The 22,501-nt window shown below is 44.6% G+C and overlaps 1 protein-coding gene across 1 annotated transcript in view; it reads right to left on the bottom strand.

Annotated features, from left to right (window-relative positions):
• The window catches only part of LOC120051329 (radixin-like), a 36,466-nt gene that overhangs the window by 3,326 nt on the left and 10,639 nt on the right, over positions 1 to 22,501 (bottom strand). Inside the window, exons 3-13 of the mRNA XM_038998147.1 lie at positions 7,348 to 7,431; positions 5,891 to 5,986; positions 5,080 to 5,202; positions 4,042 to 4,193; positions 3,843 to 3,926; positions 3,546 to 3,692; positions 2,905 to 3,001; positions 2,553 to 2,716; positions 1,545 to 1,675; positions 507 to 760; positions 105 to 341 (exon numbers count right to left, since the gene is read on the bottom strand). Coding sequence (XP_038854075.1) covers positions 105 to 341; positions 507 to 760; positions 1,545 to 1,675; positions 2,553 to 2,716; positions 2,905 to 3,001; positions 3,546 to 3,692; positions 3,843 to 3,926; positions 4,042 to 4,193; positions 5,080 to 5,202; positions 5,891 to 5,986; positions 7,348 to 7,431 — 1,569 coding nt within the window. The remainder of the gene's footprint in view (positions 1 to 104; positions 342 to 506; positions 761 to 1,544; positions 1,676 to 2,552; positions 2,717 to 2,904; positions 3,002 to 3,545; positions 3,693 to 3,842; positions 3,927 to 4,041; positions 4,194 to 5,079; positions 5,203 to 5,890; positions 5,987 to 7,347; positions 7,432 to 22,501) is intronic.

Here is a 22,501-nt window from a genome sequence, read left to right as displayed (position 1 = left end):
ACCTCTCAATGACAGTTAACACCATCCAGCAACTAAACAAAGCCCTTTAAGGGGAGGTCATCAGGTCTTGTGGTGTTAAAGGTTAGGGGTCAGAGGGGACTGACCTGCAGCTGTTTTTTGAGGCGCTCGTTCTTCTGGGCCTCGGTGACGCGCTCCTCCTCGCTGCGCAGGTCCAGGGCGCTCACGCCCTCCAGGGAGAGCTCGGCGGCGTCCTCAGCGTGGTTCTCGTCCTGCTCCTCGTGCTCGCTCTCAGTGGAGCCGCCCGCTGGCGTCGACGAGATCGTCATCACAGTCTTCAGCTCTTCCTTGGTCTTCTCCAGGTCGTCCTGGGCTGAGATGGCCTGGGGAGAAGGGGAGGGGGAGGAGAAGAGGGGAGTTATGGGACTTATTTCAGGAAGGTGCAACGATTTCAGTACAACCTACTGTGTACAACAGACTGATTCTATACAGTGTATTCTATACAGTGTATATTGTAACCAGGACACAGAATGTAGAGAGGTAGTTACCTTCTGCTGCCATTCAGTGGCCTCCTCTTCCTTTTTCCTCTTGGCTTCCTCCAGCAGGGCTATTTTGGCGGTGAACTCGCCCAGCTCAGCGGCCAGTTGTTCCTGGTTCTTCATCTGGTCAGCGGCCTGCCTGGCCAGCTCCGCCTTGGCCTCCTCCGCTGCCTGTCTCTCCTTCTCCAGCCTCTCCGCCTCCTCCCTGGCTCTCTTCCTCTCCTGCTCCAGCTCCAGGGCCCTGCGTGTCTGCTCCTCCAACTCTGTGACCATGAACCAAATACACAAAGCCTGTTAGACGTCTCATTTTGTTTTTTACTTTCTCTTTTCTTCTTCCTCAAACCATGTCCAGCAGCACCCACCATTTTTACAATGTGACCAATGGGAGGCTCAGTCAGCCATGATCTCACAAATGTGAATGTGATTGACTTTAAGAAGAACAACGGAAAAATTATATAAGAGACAGGAAATGCCTATAAAAAGTGAGAGAGGACCCACACAACAGTGAAAACAGTACGGAACAAAAAGAAAAAACAACATGGATGTCTCTTTCAACACACCGCCCAAGTCTATAAGGTCATGTGGTAGGGTCGGGAGGGAGAGGGTTTAATAAAGTGTTTCTGAGTGGACTTAATGTTTACCTGGTGCTGAGAACAGTCCTATAAAAAGTAAGAGATGACTTTAGTACCATGGTGCAGTGAGGACCAGTCTAGAAGGTTAGGGTCAGGTCCCATTGGCATACTGACTGACACTGACCAACCAACATCATATCAACACCACAAAAACACTCCAGGTGAAGACAGAGACAGGTTTATGTAACATTTTCAACAGTGCAACATTTGCACCCGATATTTCCCTGGGACAATAAAGATTTTAAATACAAAGTAAATATCTAATTCCCTATGGCAAATAAGAGGTGCAGAAGGCTCCTATTTGCATGAAGGCTGAATTAATCTGGCCTTATAACGTGTCTTCACTAGTACAGAGACAGGAGGAAAGTTAGTGGGTTGAAGGTCAGGGTCGCTGTGGGAAGAGGCAGACTGATACCTTTCTGGGCCCTCATCGTCTGGTCCTCGATCAGCCTCAGTCTCTCCATCAGCTCGTCCTTCTCTCGCTCTATTCTCTCCTTCTCTTTCTCTGCGTGCTCTCGTTTCTTCTTCTCGTTCTCCAGCTGGGCTCTGTCAGGAATTGATGCAGGGATATCTCATCTAACCGCTAGGAAATGAACCCTTGCAACGAAGCACTATATTAGGTGTGTTTTTCATCGTCACATCAATGGTGATTTTGTATCTTATTAAAGTGTACTGTAATATCCAAAGTATCAAACTGACATGGCAATGTATCGTACATGATGTCCTGCTAACGTCTGCATGTAATATCAACATTCTGCTCTGGGTTCGCGCCCAGGCTCTGTCGCAGCCGACCGCGACCGGGAGGTCCGTGGGGCGACGCACAATTGGCACAGCGTCGTCCGGGTTAGGGAGGGTTTGGCCGGTAGGGATATCCTTGTCTCATCGCGCTCCAGCGACTCCTGTGGCGGGCCGGGCGCAGTGCGCGCTAACCAAGGGGGCCAGGTACACGGTGTTTCCTCCGACACATTGGTGCGGCTGCCTTCCGGGTTGGAGGCGCGCTGTGTTAAAGAAGCAGTGCGGCTTGGTTGGGTTGTGCTTCGGAGGACGCATGGCTTTCGACCTTCGTCTCTCCCGAGCCCGTACGGGAGTTGTAGCGATGAGACAAGATAGTAATTACTAGCGATTGGATACCACAAAAATTGGGGAGAAAAGGGGATAAAATTTAAAAATACAAAATAAAAATAATAAAAAAAAAACATTCTGGATGATTCATATTGACTTTATAAAATATTCTGAAAAGGTGATATGGTTGTTTGTTAGAAAGGTTCAAATAAACATACCTGCTATGAAATGTATCTTTACATAGGCTTTCATCTCTGTCAACATATAGCTATGACTATGAAAGTAAAGTGTGTGTGCTTGAGTAAGATGCGTCTGTGTTTGTGTGTGTGTGTGTGTGTGTCTGTGTGTGCTCCTCCTGTACCTCTCCTGCTGTTTGTGGTGTTTCTCCTCTCTGGCCTGGGCCTTCATCTGCTGCACCTCGATGGTGTCAGGCTTCCTCCTCCTCATGTACAGCTCGTGGTTCCCCATACACAGAGCCAGGACACGCTTGTTGATCCGCAACCGTGGAGCGTAGAACACAAAGTCCTACAGGGACACAGGAGACCGAGTTCAGGGGAAAACCGGTAGGATGGCTAGATAGACCATGAGATTACTATGTTTGACAACAGAGAATATGATCAACTCTTTATTATTGTTCTGGAAAAAGGATCTGTCTCTTCACATCTTGTTGTTTTGGGATTTTAAAAGGAAAAATCAGACGACGGGAGACTTACTGGAGCTTTCTTGTCGATGGGTTTGATGACAAACTTCTTGTCGTTGAAGGAGATGTTTCGGATCTCGCTCCAAGGGAAGCCGATCTTTGGTGTCAGTCTGGGGGCAGATTTTGATACTTGGTAATTGATGCACACAGACAGTTTTCAATACTCAAAATTAAGTTGTTTTTTGGGGTGTACAATATTGTGCTATAAAAGCTGCCAGCAGATGGCGATGATATACGAGAGACTTCCAAATCCAAGTCGATCTGTGATCAGATTCCAGTCCTACCAATGCAAGTCTCTACTCAAGAGATGGGCACTGAATTATTGTCTACCAGCTGATCTGCGGTCAGTGTTGGGAAAGAAAGGGAATGGGTCTGAGTGGCAGGACAGGAAACCATTTCAAAGCTGTGTCAGTTGTGTCCCTCTTCCCCCACCCCTCTCTCCTCTACTGCTAAAAATAACATTTACTCATCCTTCCCTTTCTTTCCTTCTTGGACATCTTTCAGTCACCCCAACACTCAAATCACAGTTTGTAAAGTAGAACAACTAGGCGAAATCTGATTAAACATCTGCTTATCGTTACAGTACGTAGTTTAACAGTAGATTTCCAATAGGCCAGCCATAGTTGATACAGCTGTAGTAGTAGTGAGACTGACTTGTCTTCGTGTTCGTAGATGTTGAGTCCCAGGGCGTCCACTCCCAGCCACAGCTCTGTCCCCTTCTTGTTCTTGATCTCAAAGTAGTTGACTCCGTACATCTCCAGGTCCTGAGCTATCTTCAGGTACTCCATCATAGAGTCCTCTCTGGGGGAAACGCACATCAGTGTTACGTTTCTGACGTTGTCTCGTTGTGGGGGAACCATTCAGAAAAATGCATCCTCTGCGAGACAAAAACACCTCTCCCAATAATCCTCATAAACAAACACAGAGAAAGAGAAGGAAATCCACACAGACCTGAGCATGCCTCGGTGCTCCTCATGCCAGGTCTGTATCCGGTCCTCCCACTGCTCCTTGGTGAGCTTGTGCTGCTCCAGGACTCTACACAACATAGAACATTCCAGAGGAAATCAAAAAAATAAAATACATTCCAGGATTCCTTGTTAGTATGTGGATGGTGCATGACTCCGGGATAACCCTGCTTCTGGCCACTCACCTCTGTGGCAGCAGTCTGTCGTTGGTGAGGTAGCCAGGCTTGTGGCTGTCTTTGTTGTAGTCGGCGTACTTGGCCTGGACAGAGTAGGATGCCAGCAGCACGGCAGTCTCCGGGGGACAGTAGTTCTCATCGTTCAAAATGGCCTCCTTCACCTGGTCAGAGAAGCCAAAAGGAGAGCGGAAAACAGAAAGAGAAAAATAAAGTAGAGGTCATGTGACCTCACCTCACCCACTGAGTACTGAACTTAGGAAGGATTTGGCATTAAGACACTACGAGTAAACATAGAACGAGTATGTCTGTTTTTGACCGACAAGACTTAGAATACTGATGACTTAGAATCCTAGACCAGCAATGAAGAGGGCTCCCCCCCGACTGACGTGGTGATGTCATCAGTGTGTGACAGACAGAAGCTGTGTTCGAATATCCATACTAACATACTATTAGTTCATTTTAGCACACTGTAAACAAACGGTATCCTTTCAGTTGAGTGCTGTTGCTATGCAACTTCTTGCTAGCTTGTTATTAATTACTAGCTAGACTTCATTAACAATGTCAATTGAAAAAGCACAACGACTATACACTTAGCATACTGTGAATAATCAAGTCAATAAACATTGTGTAGTTAGTTAAAATCCTGGCAAGTTCGATGTATTAGTAGCCAACTAACGTTAGGTAGATAGCTAACATACCAGTACATACAAGCAACTGCTTTAATGATATGCTATAAGGCTAGCGTACCTAACTAATTGTCATAATTAGTATCCGCTCTCGCCGGACTTCGGCTGCATATTTAACGCCATATTTGAAAATGTTGTGAAGCCGCGCCCATTTTCTGAAGAATTGCATTATGGGCCCTAAAAGCGCAGAAATAGTGTCCACTGTTTGTATACTTCGTATTTTGGCTAATGTACTACAACATCCCGGGAACTTGGGGCATACTAAATATATCCATACTATGACCAATAAGCATACTACATTCTCAACTTACCTCACAAATAGTATGGTTAGTATGAGTATTGGAACACAGTTGTCAGTTACCTGCAGGAAGAAGAGTCTCTGTGTGATCTCCTGGATCAGCTCCTCAGACACGTCCTCAGGGAAGAACTTGGCCCGGAACTTAAACTGCAGAGGGTTCTCCTTCTTTACATCCTGGGCTGTCACCTGGAGAGGACAAGGACAACACCTTTAAAGCCCTGTACAGACAACAAGACCACTAGGACGTAGATGAGTCTCAGTAGTCTAAAGTGCCTTCTATCGCCTTGTCTCCTCTCCTTTATCTGCACTGACAAACAAAAACGTGGCTGGCTAATAAGTAAGCATCCATCTTTGATCCAGAAGCTTTACAATCTCAGCTTTATAAGCTGGGCTATAAAGGTAAATCATAGAAGTTGGCTATGAAGCCATAAAGGTATGAACAAACTTCTGTTATCTAATCTTGTCCTAATTAGTGATAGGATTGGACCCTCTTTACAGCTGCTTATGTCCCAGACTCCGGGGCCTAGAATCAGAATACTTTCCACTGGAGACAACTGTTAAAATAAATCCTGTTGTAGATCACCCTGACAGAACCACACGGCTCTACGACTACTGAACTAGTTCCAACAAGAAACACACACACACTCTCTTGCGCTGTCTTTTACAGCACTTCAGAGCAGTTTTTTTGGGGGTCGGAGGGTCTTTGGCCTGAGTGTGACAGGAAGCCTGTGAAAGTGCACATCTGAGGCCCCCTGACGACAGCCTAATAACCAGCTCAAACTGACTGCCTGCTGGCAGCCGCTCTGGAAACAGAGAGCGAGAGAAAGAGATACCAAGTGAAAACACGAGAGCGAGAGAACGAGAGAGGACTCACCTTTTTATTAAGCTTCAGCCACGTGCTGTAACCCTTGCTGTCCACGTACTGCAGTCCGAAGAACCAGACCTCTCGAAGCCCCACCGTCTTCACCACCTGTTAACATCAGACAATACTCCACCATTAAACAGTTGGGAGGGTGGGATTACTGAGAAAGTCATACATTTCTCATGTGAAAAGTCATAGAACGCAACATGCTAGCAACCATTTGTTTCATGACAAAAGTTATCAGATTGTGTGTGACTAGGATGGAAGTTAGGCTCCCATGCTACTGTGTAAATAAATACTGCAATGCGGGTTTAATGGAGATTGAGGGGTGTTTTAGCCTCTGCTTGACTGGAGGCTCCTCGGCAGCGATGGGCCCGCTGTGGCATAACTCCTCCATAATGGGCCCTGGGCTCACCATTAAAAACTCTGGGAGGGTGACTAATAGGCCAGCCAGTTGACACGCGGCAACAAACTACTTAGATTCACTCTGTCTGTTACTGCAGAGGAGGGCAATGAGGCAGACGTCCATAACTCCTGATGAATTCCTGGAAATGGACTGTGCGTGTGTGTACTGGGAATACAAAACACTCACTGAAGTGTGAGAAGACAGCTGGGGACACAGTCCAGCACAGTCGGACAGTCGCCACCTGCCTGCACATGTCAATGGTCTCATTCATTACAGTTCTTCAGCCCTCCTACACACTCTCCAGCTTCTGTCTGTGAGAAAATGCTCTGGTACTGTTTGTGGTCAAGGCGATATCGTTAACATGTGTTACAGAGTAGCTGTACAGGCACATAGGAACCTCAACAGGGATAGAAATGAGGATTGGACATTGCAATATCATTATCCTCCTCCTCCAGTGTCAGGCTGAGAAGTTGCAGAAAAGATCTAGCCAACAATTAAGATCCCGAAAACAGTCTGTCCTTCAATGACCTCCAATGCACCCTCAAAGCTGTGAAACTACAGTATAACCATGTCATTGGTGACATGACATGGATGTAATTAGTTGGGGACATGGTCTCCACTCAACTCATGGGCCCTTGTGGGACTAGGGCAGGCCCCAGTTTTACCCTAGCTAGCTAGAGGTCTATGTCATATGAATATTTCAGCCAGGGACATCAATACTGCAATGGGTGGATATGGATGCGGGGAAAAGCCTCCATGGGGAGGGGGGGGGGTATGTGCTGCCTTGGCATGACTGTCAGTCACAGTAACGCTGCTCCATCATGACAGGAGAACAGTACTGGTACTATGACAACAGTAGCTGACTACACGTCAATCAGGACGGTGTATATCAAAAGACTGATCTTCCATGATAATACCAACAAAAAGGGAGAAATTAACCTCATCCAGGAACACCGTAAAGCACCCACTTGATCTTACATGAGATGATGTTTCATACTATAGTTCTATTAGGTTTTAAGTTATGTGAATTCTCAGTTTGTATTGAGTCCTGGCCGTTGCTTACCTGGTCAAAGAGCTGTTTGCCAGTGGTGTTGGGCTGGATGGCAAACTCCAGCTCTGCGTCCATGGTGGTCACCCGCACATTAATCTACAAAACAAGTTTGCCTGTTATTTGCATGTCAATTTCCATTCACTGTATTGCTGTACTGTAGGCTGTCAACTTTTCACGCGACACCGTCACCACTGTGTGCCATGGTCAGCGTTTCAGGAAGTGTCAGACGCAGCTTTAACACATTTAAAATGGCAGTGAGTCAGCCATTTTGGTGGAAATGAACAAACTACATTTCAGTTTGTTTTAGTGCATTAGACTGAACCTTCCTCAAGGGAGCAACAAAAGGCCTTCCAGCAAGACAGAGAACTGAAGGAGCGTTGTCTCTGTGTGTGTGTGTGTGCACGCATGGGCTAATGCAGTGCCTGTGTATGCACAAGTGTGTGTGTCTTTTTGCCCTCTCAGCACTGAGTGACTGCTCCCCTTCCTACGGCGGCCTCCTCCTCCTCCCTGTGAGGCGGAGCAGAGGAGCGAGGCCAGCCATTGGCTGCTGCTGTCTGAGCTGCACTAGGCTGGCCTGGCACCAGACCTGACACACAGCTGATGGGCCTGACCCCGAGGGCATCCTCCATGACTGACACACATACACACACCCATCACTGGAGACACACAGAGGTAGTGGGGCAAATAAAATAGATACACAGTGAGATACACAGAGAGAGAAATGCAGCACGCTGGCCAGAGAGAAAGATGATGCAGAGTGGCGGCCAGATGCACTCCAATCCGGATAGTGTTACTGCGTTACTGTGTAGTTACAGTACCTTAGTCGCCCACTGAGAGAAGCAGCTTCCATTGCTCTGCCCACTTCTTATCATGAATTACCCATGAAACCTCAGGACAGAAATACTACACGCACATTCTCTATCCCTGTTTACCCTAACACACAGTGCTGGGTGCACACACGTCATTAATTATCCAGAAAATGTTTCAATATCCGGCACAGTACTCTAACATAAATCACACTGTAGAGATTGTGCATCTGCCTCTGACTCGCTAGCATTAATTAGCCATGAAACCTCCTGTACGCTCGCTCTGCCCCACTAAGTATTCAGCATTCTCCAATGAAAGCACACGCAGCCCCTCTCCACCTACATCCTAGTACAGCACAGGAAAAGGCAAGTAGACTAGAGCTAGAACTATGATAAACTTCTTCCTATCTACCAAACATGCTAACAGATGTATATTGGGCAGACAAATCAAGTCAAATTGTATTTGTTACATGCGGCAAATACAACTGGTGTATGCTTTACCTTGAAATGGTTGCTAACAAGCCCTTCAATGCTGCAGAGTTTAAAAATAAAATATACAAGAATGGAGCAACAGAGAGAGTAGCAGCTCAATGTGGAGCTATATACAGAGAGAACCAGCTCAATGTGGAGCTATATACAGAGAGAACCAGCTCAATGTGGAGCTATATACAGAGAGTAGCAGCTCAATGTGGAGCTATATACAGAGAGAACCAGCTCAATGTGGAGCTATATACAGAGAGTAGCAGCTCAATGTGGAGCTATATACAGAGAGAACCAGCTCAATGTGGAGCTATATACAGAGAGAACCAGCTCAATGTGGAGCTATATACAGAGAGTAGCAGCTCAATGTGGAGCTATATACAGAGAGAACCAGCTCAATGTGGAGCTATATACAGAGAGTAGCAGCTCAATGTGGAGCTATATACAGAGAGAACCAGCTCAATGTGGAGCTATATACAGAGAGAACCAGCTCAATGTGGAGCTATATACAGAGAGTAGCAGCTCAATGTGGAGCTATATACAGAGAGAACCAGCTCAATGTGGAGCTATATACAGAGAGAACCAGCTCAATGTGGAGCTATATACAGAGAGAACCAGCTCAATGTGGAGCTATATACAGAGAGTAGCAGCTCAATGTGGAGCTATATACAGAGAGAACCAGCTCAATGTGGAGCTATATACAGAGAGAACCAGCTCAATGTGGAGCTATATACAGAGAGAACCAGCTCAATGTGGAGCTATATACAGAGAGTAGCAGCTCAATGTGGAGCTATATACAGAGAGTAGCAGCTCAATGTGGAGCTATATACAGAGAGTAGCAGCTCAATGTGGAGCCATATACAGAGAGTATCAGCTCAATGTGGAGCCATATACAGAGAGAACCAGCTCAATGTGGAGCTATATACAGAGAGAACCAGCTCAATGTGGAGCTATATACAGAGAGAACCAGTACCAGCTCAATGTGCAGAAGTACGAGATATGAGGTAGATAACATTATTTGAGGTAGAAACAGTAAAGTGACTACGTATGACGATAGATAATAATACAAGTAAAATGAAGAACAGCAGCAGCAAATGATGTGTAAAAGTGTATGTACAGTGCCTTCAGAAAGTATTCAGAACTGTGGACTTTTTCAACATTTCATTACGTTACAGCCTTATTCTAAAATTGATTAAATTGCCCCCCCCCCCCCCCCCCCCCATCAATCTACACAAAATACCCCATAACGACAAAGCAAAAATAGGTTTAGACATTTTTGCTAACGTATTAAAAATAAACTGAAAAATCACATTTACATAAGTATTCAGACCCTTTACTCAGTACTTTGTAGAAGCACCTTTGGCAGCGATTACAGCATCGAGTATTCTTGGGTATGACGCTACAAGCTTGGCACACCTGTATTTGGGGACTCGCTACCATTCTTCTCTGCAGATTCTCTCAAGCTGTCAGGTTGGATGGGAAGCGCTGCTGCACAGCTATTTTCAGGTCTCTCCAGAGACGTTCGATCCGGTTCAAGTCTGGGCTCTGCTGGGCCACACAAGGACATTCAGAGACTTGTCCCGAAGTCACTCCTGCGTTGTCTTGGCTGTGTGCTTAGGGTCGTTGTCCTGTTGGAAGGTGAACCTTAACCCCAGTCTGAGGTCCTGAGCACTCTGGAGCAGGTTGTCATCAAGGATCGCTCTGTACTTTGCTCCATTCATCTATGCCATCGATCCTGACTAGTCTCCCAGTCCCTGCCACTGAAAAACATTCCCACAGCATGATGCTGCCAACACCGTGCTTCACCGTAGGGATGGTGCCAGGTTTCCTCCAGACGTGACGTTTGGCATTCAGGCCGAAGAGTTCAATCTTTGGCCTGAATCATCAGACCAGAGAATCTTGTTTCTCATGGTCTGAGAGTCTTTAGGTGCCTTTTAGCAAACTCAAAGCGGGCTGTCATGTGTCTTTTACTGAGGAGTGGCTTCCGTCTATGGTAGAGTGGCCAAAGGCCTGATTGGTGAAGTGCTGCAGGGATGGTTGTCCTTCTGGAAGGTTCTCCCATCTCCACATAGGAACACTAGAGCGCTGTCAGAGTGACCATCAGCTTCTTGGTCACTACCCTGACCAAGGCCCTTCTACCCCGATTGCGCAGTTTGGCCAGGCAGTCAGCTCTAGGAAGAGTCTTGGTGGTTCAAAACTCATTCCATTTAAGAATGATGGAGGCCACTGTGTTCTTGGGGACATTCAATGCTGCAGAAATATTTTGGTACCCTTCCCCAGATCTGTGCCTCGACACAATCCTGGCTCGGAGTTCTACGGACGATTCCTTCGGCCTCATGGCTTGGTTTTCGCTCTGACATGCACTGTCAATTGTGGGACCTTAAATAGACAGGTGTGTGCCTTTCCATATCATGTAAATCAATTGAATTTACCACAGGTGGACTTCAATCAAGTTGTAGAATCATCTCAAGGGTGATCAATGGAAACAGGATGCACCCGAGCTCAATTTTGTCTCATAGCAAAGGGTCTGAATACTTATGTAAATAAGGTATGCGTTTTTTTCTATTTTATACATTTGCAAAAATTTCTAAAAACCAGTTTTCACTGTCATTATGGGGTAATTATGGGGTACATGACCTAAGTGACTTTGAGCGTGGTATGATCAGTGCCAGGCGCTCCAGATGAGTATCTCAGAAACGGCCGCCCTCCTGGGCTTTTCATGCACGACAGTGTCTAGGGTCTACCGAGAAAGGCGCAACAAAAATTGAATCCAGTAAGTGGCATTCCTGTGGGCGAAAACAGCTTATTGATGAGAGGTTGAAGGAGAATGGCAAGAATCGTGCAAGCTAGCAGGCGGGCCACAACCAGGCAAATAACGGTGCAGTACAACAGTGGTGTGCAGAACGGCATCTCGGAACGCAGAACTCGTTGATCCTTGTCACAGATGGGCTATTGCAGCAGATGACCACACCAGGTTCCATTACCATCAGCTAAGAAAAAGAAGACATGGCTCCAGTGCGCATGCGATCACCAACACTGGACAATTGAGGACTTGTAAACCTTTGCCTGGTCCGACGAATCCCAGTTCCTGTTGTGTCATGCTGATATCAGGGACAGTAATCGAAAGGTTGCTGGATCGAATCCCAGAGCTGACAAGGTACAAATCTGTCATTCTGCCCTTGAACAAAGCAGTTAACACACCGTTCCCCGGTAGGCAGTCATTATAAATAAGAATGTGTTCTTAACTGACTTAATTAAATAAAAAGGAGGGTGGTGTACTGGTGTGGGAATGTTTTCCTGACACACGTTAGGGCCTGATACCAATTCAGCAACAAACATTTCCTCTTTCCTCTTAGTCCACGATCAACTCCTTGGTCTCAATGATGTTGAGGGAGAGGTTGCTGTCCTGGCACCACACTGCTAAGTCTCTGACCTCCTCCCTATAGGCTGTCTCATCACCGTCGGTGATCAGTTCTACCACCGTTGTGTCGTTAGCCTACACCCATGTTGAGGGTCAGCGCAGCGTAGGTGTTGTTACCTACCCTCACCACCTGGGGCCAACCCGCCAGAAAGTCCAGAATCCAGTTGCAGAGGGAGGTGTTCAGTCCCAGGGTCCCTAGCTTGGAGGGGACTATGGTGTTGAACGCTGAGATGTAGTCTATAAAACAGCATTCTCACATAGTTATTTCCCCTCTTGTCCAGATGGGAGAGGGCAGTGTGAAATGCAATTGAGATTACATCTTTGTTGGGGCAGTATGCAAATTGGAGTGGGTCCAGGGTGTCTGGGATGATGGTGTTGATGTGTGTCATGACCAGCCTTTCAAAGGACTTCATAACTACAGATGCGAGTGCTACAGGGCAATAATCATTTAGGCAGGTTATCTTGGAGATCTTGGGAAAAGGGACAATGGTGATCAGCTTGAAACATGTTGGGACAAGGAGAGATTGAAAATGTCTGTGAAGACACTTGCCAGCTGGTCTGCGCATGCTTTGAGAACACGCCCTGGTATTCAGTCTGATTGTTAACCCGTTGAAAGGATTTGCTCACATCGGCCACTGAGAGTGAAATCACACAGTCATCCGAAAAAACAGGGGCATTCATGCAAGACACAGTGTTATATTCATCGAAGCGAGCATAAAAGGCATTTAGACTTCCTTATGCCTGCTTTAATGCCTGTCCTAAGCAACCTATAAAAGTACTAGCAAGTTCAACTTCCTCACATGGTGGGTGACCTCCTGGGTTAAGGTTACTTGAGGTGTTTCCTCTAAGAAACTCAGGTCAGGTTCCCTCCCTCAATTAGCTGATAGAGTCAGTCAGGGGATGGGATTATGTACACCAATAAACCAAACAACCACCACAAGGCCCCCGTTAAGTAACAAGTATTTCCTAACCTTTTCACACGAGTTCCAAATATCAAGTCAAAGTTTATTTGTCACGTGCGCCGAATACAACAGGTGCAGACCTTACAGTGAAATGCTTACTTACAGGCTCTAACCAATAGTGCAAAAGAGGTATTAGGTGAACAATAGGTAAGTAAAGAAATAAAAACAGGAAAAAAAGTGAAAAATAACAGTAGCAAGGCTATATACAGTAGTGAGGCTATAAAAGTAGCGAGACTACATACAAACACCGGTTAGTCAGGCTGATTGAGGTAGAATGTACATGCAAATATGGTTAAAGTGACTATGCATATATGATGAACAGAGAGTAGCAGTAGCATAAAAGAGGGGTTGGCGGGTGGTGGGTGGCGGGACACAATGCAGATAGCCCGGTTAGACCATGTGTGGGAGCACTGGTTGGTCGGGCCAATTGAGGTAGTATGTACATGAATGTATAGTTAAAGTGACTATGCATATATGATAAACAGAGAGTGGCAGCAGCGTAAAAGAAGGGTTGTGCCCTCTTCACGACTGTCTTGGTGTGTTTGTACCATTCTAGTTCGTTGTTGATGTGGACACTAAGGAACTTGAAGCTCTCAACCTGCTCCACTACAGCCCCATCAATGAGAATAGGGGCATGCTCGGTCCTCCTTTTCCTGTAGTCCACAATCATCTCCTTAGTCTTGGTTACGTTGAGGGATAGGTTGTTATTCTGGCACCACCCGGCCAGGTCTCTGACCTCCTCCCTATAGGCTGTCTCGTCGTTGTCGGTGATCAGGCCTACCACTGTTGTTGTCCGCAAACTTAATGATGATGTTGGAGTTGTGCCTGGCCATGCAGTCGTGGATGAACAGGGAGTACAGGAGGGGACTGAGCACGCACCCCTGGGGAGCTCCAGTATTGAGGATCAGCATGGCAGATGTGTTGCTACCTACCCCACCACCTGGGGGCAGCCCGTCAGGAAGTCCAGGATTCAGTTGCAGAGGGAGGTGTTTAGTCCCAGGATCCTTAGCTTAGTGATGAGCTGAGGGTACTATGGTGTTGAACGCTAAGCTGTAGTCAATGAATAGCATTCTCACATAAGTGTTCCTTTTGTACAGGTGGGCAAGGGCAGTGTGGAGTGCAATAGAGATTGCATCATCTGTGGATCTGTTTGGGCGGTATGCAAATTGGAGTGGGTCTAGGGTTTCTGGGATAATGGTGTTGATGTGAGCCATTACCAGCCTTTAAAGCACTTCATGGCTACGGATGCGAGTGCTACGAGTCTGTAGTCATTTAGGCAGGTTGCCTTTGTGTTCTTGGGCACAGGGACTATGGTGGTCTGCTTGAAACATGTTGGTATTACAGACTCGGACAGGGACATGTTGAAAATGTCAGTGAAGACACCTGCCAGTTGGTCAGCACATGCCCGGAGCACACGTCCTGGTAATCCGTCTGGCCCCGCAGCCTTGTGTATGTTGACCTGTTTAAAAGGTCTTACTCACGTCGGCTACGGAGAGCTGATGCTCTCATGCATGCCTCAGTGTTGCTTGCCTCGAAGCGAGCATAGAAGTGATTTAGCTCGTCTGGTAGACTTCTTTCCTTGGGCAGCTCGCAGCTGTGCTTCCCTTTATAGTCTGTAATAGTTTGCAAGCCCTGCCACATAAGACGAGCGTCGGAGCCGGTGTAGTATGATTCAATCTTAGCCCTGTATTGACGCTTTGCCCGTTTGATGGTTCGTTGCAGGGCATATCAGGATTTCTTGTAAGCTTCCGGGTTAGAGTCCAGCACCTTGAAAGCGGCAGCTCTACCCTTTAACTCAGTGCGAATGTTGCCTGTAATCCATGGCTTCTGGTTGGGGTATGTACGTACTAGAGTTCGACCGATTATGATTTTAACGCCGATACCGATAGCGATTATTGGAGGACCACAAAAAGACGATACCGATTAAATCGGATGATTTTTTAATTGTATTTGTAATAATGACAATTACAACAATACTGAATGAACACTTATTTTAACTTAATATAACACATCAATAAAATCAATTTAGCCTCAAATAAAAAACGAAACATGTTCAATTTGGTTTAAATAATGCAAAAAAAAAGTGTTGGAGAGGAAAGTAAAAGTGCAATATGTGCCATGTAAGAAAGCTAACGTTTAAGTTCCTTGCTCAGAACATATGAAAGCTGGTGGTTCCTTTTAACATGAGTCTTCAATATTCCCAGGTAAGAAGTTTTAGGTTGTAGTTATTATAGGAATTATCGGACTATTTCTCTCTATTCCATTTGTATTTCATTAACCTTTGACTATTGGATGTTCTTATAGGCACTTTAGTATTGCCAGTGTAACAGTATAGCTTCCGTCCCTCTCCTCGCTCCTACCTGGGCTCAAACCAGGAACACATCGACAACAGCCAACCTCGAAGCAGCGTTACCCATGCAGAGCAAGGGGAACAACCACTCCAAGTCTCAGAGCGAGTGACTTAATCTCGGGAGTTGATAGGCTTGAAGTCATAAACAGCGCAATGCTTGAAGCACAACGAAGAGCTGCTGGCAAAACGCACAAAAGTGCTGTTTGAATGAATGCTTACGAGCCTGCTGCTGCCTACCACCGCTCAGTCAGACTGCTCTATCAAATCATAGACTTAGTTATAACATAACACACAGAAATACAAGCCTTAGGTCATTAATATGGTCGAATCCAGAAACTATCATCTTGAAAACAAGACGTTTATTCTTTCAGTGAAATACGGAACCGTTACGTATTTTATCTAACGGGTGGCATCCATAAGTCTAAATATTCCTGTTACATTGCACAACCTTCAATGTTATGTCGTAATTACGTAAAATTCTGGCAAATTAGGCGGCCCAAACTGTTGCATATACACTGACTCTGCGTGCAATGAACGCAAGAAAAGTGACACAATTTCACCTGGTTAATATTGCCTGCTAACCTGTATTTCTTTTAGCTAAATATGCAGGTTTAAAAATATATACTTCTGTGTATTGATTTTAAGAAAGGCATTGATGTTTATGGTTAGGTACACATTGGAGCAACGATACGCACCACATCGATTATATGCAACGCAGGACACTAGATAAACTAGTAATATCATCAACCATGTGTAGTTAACTAGTGATTATGATTGATTGATTGTTTTTTTATAAGATAAGTTTAATGCTAGCTAGCAACTTACCTTGGCTTACTGCATTCGCGTAAAGGCATGCTCCTCGTGGAGTGCAATGTAATCAGATGGTTAGAGCATTGGACTAGTTAACTGTAAGGTTGCAAGATTGAATCCCCCGAGCTGACAAGGTAAAAATCTGTCGTTCTGCCCCTGAACGAGGCAGTTAACCCACCGTTCCTAGGCCATCATTGAAAATAAGAATGTGTTCTTAACCTGTTTTGGCTGCAGGGGCAGTATTGAGTAGCCAGATAAAAGGTGCCCATTTTAAACGGCCTCGTACTCAATTCTTGCTCGTACAATATGCATATTATTATTACTATTGGATAGAAAACACTCTCTAGTTTCTAAAACCGTTTGAATTATATCTGTGAGTAAAACAGAACTCATTTGGCACAAACTTCCTGACCAGGAAGTGGAAAGTCTGAAAACTATGCTCTCTTCTAGGTCCTGCCTATAAATGGGCATGATACGTATTAGTATACATGCACGTCATACACCTTCCCCTGGATATCAAGAGGCGGTGAGAGAAGAAATGGGGTGTTTATCTTGGTCTGAAGTGGAATAACAGCTCTTGGAATGACTTGTCACCCATTTCCTGTTTTCAGGGAGGCGCGAGAAGGAACCTGGATTTGCCTTCTGATAAGCTGCCGTTATGGACGACTAATATCTCCGGCTTTGATTTTATTTGATACATGTGACCATATCATCGTAAAGTATGTTTTTTCAATATAGTTTAATCAGATTATTGAAATTTTTTCGGGAGTTTTGCCGTGTTCCGTTCTCTTCCGTTTGTTGACATGGAGAGATTCGTGCCACTTGGCTAGTGTGCTTGCTAAATCGAGAGGGAAAGAGGCCGTTCTAAATCCAAACAACGATTGTTCTTGACAAAGGACCCCTTGTACAACATTCTGATGGAAGATCAGCAAAAGTAGGAAACATTTTATGATGCTATTTCATATATCTGTCGTACATGTGAACTAGTCGTCGGTGCCCAGCTTTTGGGTACTCTAGCTATACCGAAGCTGTATGTCGTAATGAAGTTATTTTTAGAATTCTAACACGGCGATTTCATTAAGAACTAATGGATCTATCATTTCCTATACAACATGTATTTTTTAGTTATGTTTATGAATAGCTATTTGGTCAGAATATGTGTGTCAGAAAAAGTGTCAGAAAAAAATCCGGACGTTGTGGGAAAAAGTAGCTAAGTTAGCACAATGTATAACCATTGATTTCAGCTCTAAATATGCACATTTTCGAACAAAACATAAGTGTATGTATAACCTGATGTTATAGGACTGTCATCTGATGAAGAATATCAAGGTTAGTCAAAAATTATATATCTTTTACTGGTTTGTCACGATCGCTAACTTTTACTGCTGGGGAATGGCTTGTGTTTCTGGCTATTGTGGTAAGCTAATATAACGCTATATTGTGTTTTCGCTGTAAAACACTTAATAAATCGGAAATATTGGCTGGAATCACAAGATGCCTGTCTTTCATTTGCTGTACACTATGTATTTTTCAGAAATGTTTTATGATGAGTATTTAGGTATTTGGCGTTGGTGTCTGTAATTATTCTGTCTGCTTTCGGTGCAATTTCTGATTGTAGCTGCAATGTAAACTATGATTTATACCTGAAATATGCACATTTTTCGAACAAAACATAGATTTATTGAATAACATGTTATAAGACTGTCATCTGATGAGGTTGTTTGTTGGTTAGTTTGGTTGGTTCTTGGTTAGTTAGGTTGGCTTTGTGCATGCTACCTGTGCTGTGAAAAATGTCTGTCCTTTGTATTTGGTGGTGAGCTAACATAAATATACGTGCTGTTTTCGCTGTAAAACATTTTAAAAATCGGACATGTTGGCTGGATTCACAAGATGTGTACCTTTCATTTGCTGCATTGGACTTGTTAATGTGTGTTAATTTTTTTTAATTTTTTTTTACAACTTTATTTAGGTATTTAGGTACACAAAAAAATTTAAACATTTAAAAAAAAAAATATATATATATATATTTTATTATTATTATTTTTTTTTTACAACTTTATTTAATCTTTTTAACTAGGCAAGTCAGTTAACTTCTTCTGGCTGCAAGCCCTAAGTCGGGATCAATATGACAACAGCCACTTCAAGTGCAGGGCGCGAAATTCAAAATATATTTTTTAGAAATATAGCATTAGCATTATATTAAAATAGCATTTTTCACAGCACAGGTAGCCAAATCGGTGTCCAAAAATACAGATTTCCGATTGTTACGAAAACTTGAAAACCGGCCCTAATTAAATCGGCCATTCCGAGTAATCGGTCGACCTCTAGTACGTACGGTCACTGTGGAGACGACGTCCTCAATGCTCTTATTGATAAAGCCAGTGACTGATGTGGTGTACTCCTCAATGCCATCGGAAGATTCCCGGAGCATGTTCCAGTCTGTGATAGCAAAACAGTCCTGTAGCTTAGCATCTGCTTCATCTGAACACTTTTTTTATAGACAGAGTCACTGGTGCCTCATGCTTTCATTTTGGCTTGTAAGCTGTAATCAGGAGGATAGAGTTGTTTTCGGATTTACCAAATTGAGGGCGAGGGAGAGCTTTGTACGCGTCTCTGTGTGTGGAGTACAGGTGATCTAGAATTTTTTTACCTCTGGTTGCACATTTAACATGTTGATAGAAATTTGGTCGAAATGATTTATAGTTTCCCTGCATTAAAGTCTCCGGCCACTAGGAGCGCCGCCTCTGGGTGTGTAGTTTCCTGTTTGCTTATTTCATTATACAGCTGACTGAGTGCAGTCTTAGTGCCAGCATCTGTCTGTGGTGGTAAATAAACAGCCACGAAAAGTATAGCTGAAAACTCTCTAGGCAAGTAGTGTGGCCTGCAATTTATCACAATATACTCTACTTCAGGCGAGCAAAATTTAGAGGTTTAGGAAAATCTCTAACCGTCACCCCTGCGTGAGTTTATTCATGTGTGTGATGTCAGAATGCTCTCACTGTTCCAAAATGTGGTTGTTATGCAACAGGACAGTTACACGCGCTGCCCTCAAACCAAGGCAAGCTGCCTGCTAATTACTTTAAAGATATGTTTCAGCTTCTTAATTTCAAACTATATTCTAACAAGTTTTTACACCTCCTCGTTAATTCACATAAGTTGCAGCCCATTTCACTGTTGCGGACAATTTATGTTTGAGGCTTTACTAAGTCGGACAAACTTCTCTCTTCAACGAAAGCCCAAGCACTTCCCTAGTGTTTCCCCAGATCAAGTATGAAACATTGTGCATCTAGTCAGAACAGGTCTTGCACAACATTTCCCCACAGCACATTTTCAGGCTGGCACCCGCATTGCCTTCGTGGTTGTTTCCTTACAAATTGGACTTTAGACATGTGTGCGTTCCTATCAAAGTAAGTGTCTATTTTCTGTATATCGTGTTGTCCTTTCTGCTGTAGCACACCGTATGTATGTATGGATCCTAATGTATTTACTGTTTTATTCACGTTTTCAAGTACTGGTGACAAATCATGCATTCTGAATTATTGCAGAGATTGTAATGGACACGTGTGTAAAATACTTTATTGAATGTTGCACTGATTATGATGAGCTAATGCTAAGCTTTTTTCCCGGCTATGTGTGGCGCCATGTTTGTTGACGTCATACAATGCATTCTGGTTGTCATGTAAGCGTCTGTCAGACCAAAGACGTTATAACAAGGGATAGTTCACTCGACTGATTTATGGGGCTTTCAAGACAACTGTGAACTCTGAAAAATACTAGATAAAATCATGACGTCAATGATCTTCAGGTCAGAAAGTCAGAGCTCTAGAAAGAGGAACGAGTTCCCGAGTTGGATGACAGTGCAAAGCAATTTCCCCCAGTCGGAGCTCCCCCCCCAGAGTTCCCATTTGTCTTGAACGCACTGAAGTCGGAAGTCAGATTTCTCAGTTGTTTTGAACACTTGTTTTGAACACTCAGATTGTAACTTTGGTACCTCAGGGTTGCCAGCTCAGACCCCCTTTTCCAGGGGTTTTATTTAGTGTATAAACTTCTGTGTTTGCCCCCCCCATTTATTGATAAATCCCCCATCATAGTAATATTTCCTGCATCATATCCCCCCACGATACCTTCACCCATTTCTATCCCCCATGGACTTGAAAACCCCCCACACAAACCCCCCTAAAACGGTTTAATCCCTGTTTAGCTTTCGCGCTACAGTTAGTCTTGGCAGTAGGCTTGTATTTGGTGTGATGATCTGTGAGGTGAAAACATTTGACTTGCTTTGTGATTTGTCAAAAACGGTAAACGACTTGTCAAGTCATGTGCTCTGGTTCTTGTATACACTAACAAGTACATCAACGATTTGTAATATGCTGAAAAGTGGCTAAACTAAGTTCATATTTTTCAGGCAATAAGCGCAGCCATCTTTGATTTTGTTTATTTTCGTCTTATAGTGAACGGCATTCTGGGATTGGGGAGTTTTCGGCGCATGAAACAAACAAACATGGCCGCCATCAAAGAATTTAGCTTCTGTTAGCTGACACGCATCTCTTCTCTAAACAATATTACATTTCTCCCTTGTGGTATATTGTAAAAAAAAGTCTAGCTGTTAGCGACCTAACTTTTGTTTCGTTTTTTTGACATGGTTTATGGAATGAGTTTAGCTGTGGATGTGTTCCGTGCTGTTTGGATGATGGAAATTCGCATTTATCTTTTACAATAAAAGGTGAAATTTGTTGCTACTGTTTCAACCACATTTGTGATCATACGCTGCAGGCACCACTCAACAATGATCACAAATACATGATCGTACTCGTTAAAGGGTTAAAAGTAACAAGTCTTTCCTAAAGAACTAACTAACAGTGATAAACTGACTCGGACAGACCATGCCTTTGTCTCGTTACATATAATGAAGTAGCAACATGCAGTGTCGGCAGGACAAACGGACGCCTTGTTGGGTATCAGAGTGACAAAGCTGTTATGGGGAGTCAAGTGCTTAACTTGTGTTTCCGACAGAAGTCTTGTATGTCCCTTTCCTGGTGTTTGTGTGGGGGCTGCCTGCCACCAGCAATCAGCTGTGAAAGTGCTGACCTTTGTTAGACTTCACCCTGTGTGTGTGTGCGTCTGCCTGTTTGTATGCCTGTCTGTATCTCTGTATGCCTGTGTGTGTGTGTGTGTGTGTGTGTGTGTGTGTGTGTGTGTGTGTGTGTGTGTGTGTGTGTGTGTGTGTGTATGCCTGCATACGTGTATCTGAGCCAAAAACACAACTAGCCCACGGAGTGTGAAGGAGAAGAGAGTAGTCTAGCTATAGCCAGGCAGACAGACGGCTCTCCATAATCCCTGGCTGTCCCGTGTGTAAACAGAAGGAAGGGGGGAGGAGAGACGTGCTACAGCACCCACACAGCTAATCATGTCCTCTGAAAACACCACTGAACCAAGCCCCAGTTACTCATGACACCCCAAATACAGTACATAAAGCATCAATGTGATCCAACTGGTGGATTTCAACCTAAAAACAGTACATCAGCACTTTCTCTTGGAGATAGCACCGGTTCTGTATCTGGCCTAGAAGAAAACGGCACAAGAATCTAAGGAGGACTCATTAAGTCAATTGGGAGTGTGATCAGGAGGTGTGTGTGAGGGACATGGTCAAAGGGATCTGTCTTTTGCCTCTAGCGGTCATGTTTCCCACCATCCATGTGACTGAGCCAGTAGGGCAGAGCTAAATGTGGACGGCCAAATGCCACAGAGGCCATGCATGAATAGAGTGGTGATAAAGGGAAGGCCTATTGGACCACACAGTTTGTGTGTGTGTATGAGAGAGAGTTCTAGAGAAGTTAGTTGAGCCACTTTTCAGTCAGAATCTTTATCCTGTTGCTCGTCATGGCATCTCTCCATGTTGTTTAGAGGATGAGTCTCCTCTCAGACAACCCCCTCAGTAAATGTGCAGCTGTTTGTCCATAAGCTGTTTACAAAGGCTTTGCTGAGAGGAGAGGAGGCCTCGCACAAGCATACACAACACACACACACAGGACTGCTCTCCTTTAGTCAGAGAGGAATTGCTAATCTGGCCCGCTGGGCACTGAGCAGCTGTCTGTCCGGCTGATTAACCCCCCTACTGGGGAGAGAGGGGAGGACCCCCACCTACACATGTACTCAGGATCAGGAGGCGCTCCACTCAGACTCATAGAACAGGGGTGTGTTCAGTTCGCTTGAACGTTTGCTACATTGCGGAACGGTTTGTAATGAACGTTCTGGTATGTACTTGAACAGACAGATATGTTTTCACCGTTCGGTGGGTGTGGCTTGAAGCAATGAGTGATATTTAAAAGGGCAGCGG

This window comes from Salvelinus namaycush, chromosome 7, assembly GCF_016432855.1.
Source record: "Salvelinus namaycush isolate Seneca chromosome 7, SaNama_1.0, whole genome shotgun sequence".
Classification (NCBI taxonomy): Eukaryota; Metazoa; Chordata; class Actinopteri; order Salmoniformes; family Salmonidae; genus Salvelinus; species Salvelinus namaycush.
This window is presented reverse-complemented; position numbering and strand designations above follow the sequence as displayed.